This window comes from Prosopis cineraria, unplaced genomic scaffold, assembly GCF_029017545.1.
Source record: "Prosopis cineraria cultivar Desert tree isolate PC_DT_omini unplaced genomic scaffold, ASM2901754v1 PC1130, whole genome shotgun sequence".
Lineage (NCBI taxonomy): Eukaryota > Viridiplantae > Streptophyta > Magnoliopsida > Fabales > Fabaceae > Prosopis > Prosopis cineraria.
The window spans coordinates 28,074-34,609 of NW_026556455.1; the positions used below are offsets into that span (position 1 = coordinate 28,074).

General features: G+C 33.3%; 1 protein-coding gene across 1 annotated transcript; it reads left to right on the forward strand.

Annotated features, from left to right (window-relative positions):
• The first annotated feature begins 1,414 nt into the window (after positions 1-1,414).
• Positions 1,415-5,820, forward strand: LOC129299353 (protein trichome birefringence-like 13). The gene is given in 8 exon segments (XM_054937811.1): positions 1,415-1,903; positions 2,663-2,840; positions 3,787-3,927; positions 4,257-4,377; positions 4,754-4,888; positions 5,542-5,703; positions 5,705-5,729; positions 5,732-5,820. Coding segments are annotated over 8 exon segments (1,254 nt in total). The 5' UTR covers positions 1,415-1,485; the 3' UTR covers positions 5,806-5,820.
• The last annotated feature ends 716 nt before the right edge of the window (positions 5,821-6,536 follow it).

Sequence of the window (6,536 nt, forward strand, 5' to 3'; positions counted from 1 at the left end):
CTTTTGGTGTCAAAATTCTAAGTATCATTGATAAAGTAATGTTTTATTTATCTATTTGTGTATATAAATATTATTTTTTATTTACTTTTTATATCACCGAATTGATTGCTGCTCTAATTGATTGAACCATGAGAATTGCAATTTATTATTATTTTTGATTTAATGTTCAATCTAAATTTTAAAATATTACATCCGACGGGTTGTTATTGGACTTCAAGTTTTCCCTATACCATTAAGAGAAAAAGTACAAAAGCAAAAGTGCAAGAGTTTAGCCAACACCCGTGCGAGTCAAGTAGCATCACGAAACAACAAAATAACAGCAAAAAGAGGGCGGGGGGTTGGAAATCCCTACGCTAGAACACACTCAGCCATTTTTTTTTAAAATATATTTTAGTAAAAAAAGAGGTTATTGAAAAAAGAAATTATATTATTTTTTATTAAAATGAGTTTACAAATAAGGGAAGAACATTAAACCAAATATATATTTTTAAAATAATTAGCGTTTTAAAAATAATATTCTTAAATCTTAATAATCAAACATAATACTAAATCAATCGATGTCTATATAAAAAAATCAAATTGAATGCTATTTAAATTCATTTTTTTCTTACATAAAATGACAAAATTATCTGGATTTTATTTTGTATTTTTTAAAATTTCACTTCAAAGTGGACAAAGCATAAATAAAGTAAATGTAATAGTGTAATTATAATTAAAAAAATACTTCCTCTAAACCATAATATATAGAACATTAGATAATTTTTATAATTATTTTTTAACTATATATTTATTTTATTTATTTTTTTAAAGAAATGATATATTAAAATTTTAATTACCATTATTAAAAAACTTATATAAAATATTAAATGTAAGTATAATTGAAAAGATGTAAACTTTTTTAAAAGATTAAAATTTCAACTAATTTTTTTTAAAATTGTAAATTAGTTTCAAATATTTCATATTATGATAAAAAAGAGTAATATTTTAAAATAACATGTTATATTCCTTCTGTTAAAAAATGTAAGATATTTTTTAAGGAGTTAAATATTAAAAAATATAAGGTATTTTTAATCTTTTGAGGTCTAATCATTACTTTTTTTTAAAGTATCTCTATTAATAATAACTTTATATTTATTGTGATGTGTTTGATAGAAGTAAATATAAAAAAATATAATTAATTAAAAAATAAGTAATTATTTTATTAAAAAATAAAATTTAATTAAAAATATTTTATATTTTTACATGTTAGTCTTTCTTGTTTTTCGTTGTATAAAAAAAAAAAAAGGTTATAAAATAAACGAAAATTAATTACACACACACGCTCAGAACAATTAAAAAGAAAAAAAGAAAACTATCAATTACAGAATCCATTCTGTGAAGCGATATTTGTTATGAAAATGCTGTGCCAAAATTAGTAACTCGATCTGTTATGGTTATAATGACGGCAAGCAAACAAATGGGTAGTTCAGAGCTCTAACATGTTCCATGGCCGCAAGGGACGCCAACCCAATCGCCAGCGCCAAGAAGGTCCCTCTCTTTCCCCTTCTCTCTCTCATTTGCTTCACTTCCATCTTCCTCATTCTCTCGCAGTTCCGAAAGACTTCTATTCCTTCGACAACAACTTCTCCTTATCACAGCTTCGATATCGCCGATGAGGAATCTCGGAGCACCGTTCGGGTCGGGTCTTGCGACTACTCCGATGGATCCTGGGTCTACGATCCGAAGGCGGCAAGTGCTAGGTACGACCACACGTGCAAGGAGATTTTCAAGGGCTGGAATTGTAGGCTTGGGAACAAATCGAACGCTGGAGACATTGTCAAGTGGCGGTGGAAGCCTAAGCGCTGCGATCTTCCGCAGTTTGACGCCGTTAGGTTTCTTCGGGATTACAGAGATAGCAGCATCGGTATTCTACTCTCCTTTTCCTTGATGGCTTTATCAGTGTATTTGGGATGCTGGATCTGCTGGCACTGGACTTAATAGCAGCTAGGACTGGTAGCATGGTCGTCTCTTACTATTATCTTTTTGTTTTTTTAAACTTAAATCCATTTGCATTTGAGCCATTTAGAAATGAAGACCATGTTAGTAAAGTGGTACATCACTTGATTACTTGGCATTCAGTTGATCCGTATGGCCTGAATGTTCTAGTAAGCGAGTATTGCCATTTTCTTGTTATCAAAGGATCATTACTAAAATGGAAGAATTTAATTGTGTTGTTTTCAATTAAAATGAAAGAGAACAAATCAAATGTTTTGCAATGCCAGAGAGACTCAAATTGTAGCCTTCCTTTTAATGGGGCAGTTAATTTTGCGGTTTTGGGTTGGATATTCGAGAACACTGAGCGGTTTGTTTTTTCTAAGACAAAAAAGTAGTACTTTAGATCTCGGAAGATTATGTGAATGTGATGGTCAATTTGATACTCTGTGTGTGTTTTTCCTTTTTTGAGAGTATTACTTTGATATTTGAAAGTACAATTTCGTTTCATGCCCACCTAGAGCTATTGCAGTTATGATAAATCTAAACAAAATTATGTTGTTGTGTATTAACTTGAACTTCTTGATGATGATACAATCTTTTGAAAAACCAGAATAGGTTCTGTGGGAAATTATACCAATTTGGCATTTTCAATGATTTATGGTAGCTTTAACTGGTTTTCCCACTGCAGGTTTTGTTGGGGATTCCTTAAACAGGAATATGTTTGTGTCGCTTTTCTGCACTCTTAAAAGTGTGTCCAATGAAGTGAAGAAGTGGCGACCAGCTGGTGCTGACCGTGGATTCACATTTCTGCAATACAATCTCACCATTGCATATCATCGAACAAATCTCTTGGCTCGTTATGGTAGGTAAGCTTTATTGTTACAATGATTTGATTTGCTATTCTTATTTTGAGCTCTTGTTGGCATCATGTACGATCGTTTTCTATTACTCTTTTTTGTTTATTACAACACCTTTTTAAGTTTTAAGTAACTCAGAACTGGATTATGATATGTTCTGTACTTCTGTAAGGAGAAAAGCCATTAATGGAGTGGAGCATAGGGGCAGAGTTCCCTCCCAATTACTTGTTTTTAATGAGAAAAATGATAGCAGCATCCTTCTCGTTGTTTCAAAGTGACAAGGGCAATTGGAGTTAGGTGGAAAGCATCTAATATTACCTTATACATTATTCCCTTTGATGTATGGTAAGGAGTTGAAACTGCTAGAATAATGATTGATTGAACAACGGGAGGCTAACCATCCCATTGGGAGGGTTTAAAAATTAAGTTGTGTGATGGGAAGGTTTTGTTTGGAACCCCTTTTTAACCCACTTTACTCTATTATTTTTACAACATCCATATGATGGCTTACAAGTTTTTCATATAGCACTCCATCCAAACAAACAAGCCTTGAGCGGCTATAAGCAGAAAGTAGCACACACGCTGAACCCCTTTTTCTTATATTTTTTTTTAAGAATGTGAATTTCCAATTTTTTATTTGGTATTATTGAAGATTAAGTTTCTAGCAGTATTCAAATAATAAAAAGTATGTTTATCAGTTATATTGAGTGACTTCAGCCTCTAAAGGTTGTAAGAGAAGTTACATGCAATCCATTGTTGTGGTGTGACAGCTTTTGTAAGCTATTACTACGTCTATAAGTTGTTGATTGATGAGTTGACAGTTACAGCATATGGTTGTTGTTTTCTCGCCCCTCTTTTTTGAGTTTATGTGATTTACTTCATTTTATGCTATTAGTTAGACTGCAATATTTGAGCTGCACTTAAATGAAAATTGTTGTTCCCCTGATTCATTCAGATGGTCAGCTAATGCAAACGGTGGTGCATTAGAATCTCTTGGATTCAAAGAGGGCTTCAGAGTTGATGTTGATGTTCCAGAAAGCACATGGGCACAAGCTCCAAGTTTTCATGACATTTTAATTTTTAATACTGGCCACTGGTAATTTTTTATTATCTCCATGTTTCGTCAATTGATGATGTGTGATTCTACATGCTTTCATTGCTAATTTTGGAGAATGACAAATGAGGACCTGTAAAATTAATGTAAAATAAAGGACCTATGAGTTGTAAATTCATGAAGTTTCATTTGTAAAATCCTGATATTTTGGCTGTAAAATGTCCTCGATATTTTTCAAATGTCTTTATTTGTCCTTCTTCCTCTCTAATTAGTGAGCTGACACTGCGTGGATTGTTCTTTGACATTTGAGAAGATTCTGTTGCCTGCAGCAGATTTTATGATTTTTGAGATTCTTTTGGTTATATGAACAGGTGGTGGGCCCCTTCAAAATTTGACCCTGTAAAGTCACCTATGCTTTTCTTCAACAAAGGCCAGCCAGTAGTCCCTCCATTGCCTCCTGATCGTGGCCTTGATTTGGTTTTGGAGCACATGGTATGGCTAATGCATTGCTTTCTTATCCTCTCTAATGATCAAAACCACGCATGCAATGTAATACTTGAGCTATATAGTCAATTTTATACCATTTGGCAATCGCTTCTTCATCCAGAAATGCTTCCTACAAGAATTGCTATCCATGGCTGTGTTACTAATGAATGTTTAATTCCGATGTTCTAGTCCCAACTTACAAAGATGAAGGGAGCTCTTTCCGTGGGGTTGTAGTCCTTAAGGGATAGGTGCTTATTGGATAGTGATAAAATTGGTCTTTGGGATTTATGAACAGATTCTGCTGTTGTCATCAACTCTCATTTAGCCATAAAATTTGGGGTGGGGGTCATAATTCTACATTTTGAACTGGTTTTCTTTACAGATACCTTATGTGGAGGGAAGGGCGAAATCAAATGCAGTAAAAATTTTCCGTGCTCAATCGCCCAGGCATTTTGAAGGTGGTGATTGGGATCAAGGTGGTTCTTGTCGAAGGCTTCAACCTTTATCAACAGAGCAGGTGCTTCCTCCCAAAAATTTTGTGGTATCATGTTAATACATCTGGAAAAATAGAATTGGAACAAAATTGTGCTCATGAGTAGTTAAGTGATACAAAAGTCTGTGAAGAAGTTATTTGACATTCAGTTCATCTTTGCAATACAAAATGGGGTTTCACTTACCTATAGTATTTAACAAGTCTCCTCACCCCCTTCTTTGCGTTAAAATTTCATTGAATACAAAAGGAAGGGGTGCATGTGTAACTATTTTCTGACTACCTAATATAGAGATTCTATCATAATGCTTTTAGTAGAGAAAATGTTCATAAATGGTTTTTAAGAGATGACAAGCATTTTATGCTCCAGATTCTAGTTTCAGTCAGAATAATCAAAAGTGAAGAGCAATGAAACAACATGTGCTAGCCATACGGGGTTAGTTCAAGTGATATGGATGGGGTGGGACATGGATAATTTTCAGGTTAAAACTCTCTTGATGTACATGATGCTGCTAAAACACAATCCAACCTTAAAATACTTAGGTATAGGAATAAAAATTCTTTGACGAAGCCAACTAATACTAGGCTTATCTTTAGTGGAAGGCCAAAATTGAGTTCACTGAATTATTTATATGATTTACTTAATATGTTGGGGTTAGTAAGTTTTGTTTCCTTTTCAGGTGGAAAACCTGTTCTCAGTAAAGAATAACGGGACAAACGTGGAGACTCGATTGGTCAATGAACACCTCTACGAGGCTCTTTCAGGGTCTGGTTTGTTGTTTTTGGACATAACTCATCTGAGTGAGTTCAGAGCTGATGCTCATCCATCGACGGCGGGTGGAAAAAAAACACGATGACTGCATGCACTGGCCCTACCAGGACTCACAGATACCTGGAATGACTTGTTCATAGAGCATCTATATAGTATCAAGAACAGAAGTTGATGATTGACTTGTTCATATTCCACTCAAGAGAAGAAAAAATTGTTCATATGTTTCTTGTACTACACACGTGTTTTGATGACGTTTATTCAATGACTCTAGTTCAGTATATGATAGTAGAGTACTTGTTTCCTTCTCAATTTTGTCTGAAGTAGAGGAAGGTCTAAGAGAACACTTTTGAAAGTTTTGAACGCGATCTGTTAATTAATAATATTCTTAAAAGCTTGATAAATGATAGAGTACAATGGTGTCTTGCAATTCATGTAGCCGACCTCACCTAATGGGATATAAAAGCTTGTTGTTGTTGTTGTTGTTGTTGTTGTTGTTTAGAGTCCAATTGATGATGAGTCATATAGTTAGTTCAGTATATGATAATAGTAGAATACTTGTTTTATTTCTAAATTTTGTCTGAAGTTACAGAGTGGAATTGATGATAAGATGATATCTAGTTCATATGATACACGTTTTGTTCTTCAAAAAGGAGTGTGGATTTAAATGTTCTATCCTAACCCGTACCAAAAAGCTTCAAACTTTTGGGGGGGGGGGGGATTAAAACCTTGTTTTGATCCTCCCAAAGGTCATCAATTATCTTGTTACTTATGGAGGATTTTATAAGAAAATGACAATTAAACACCTCAAATATTAATAATTACAAAAAATATTAATATCAGACTATAGTTCTTGTTTGCAATTAAAAATGTAAATAGTTGATAAATTAATAAAATATACTTGAA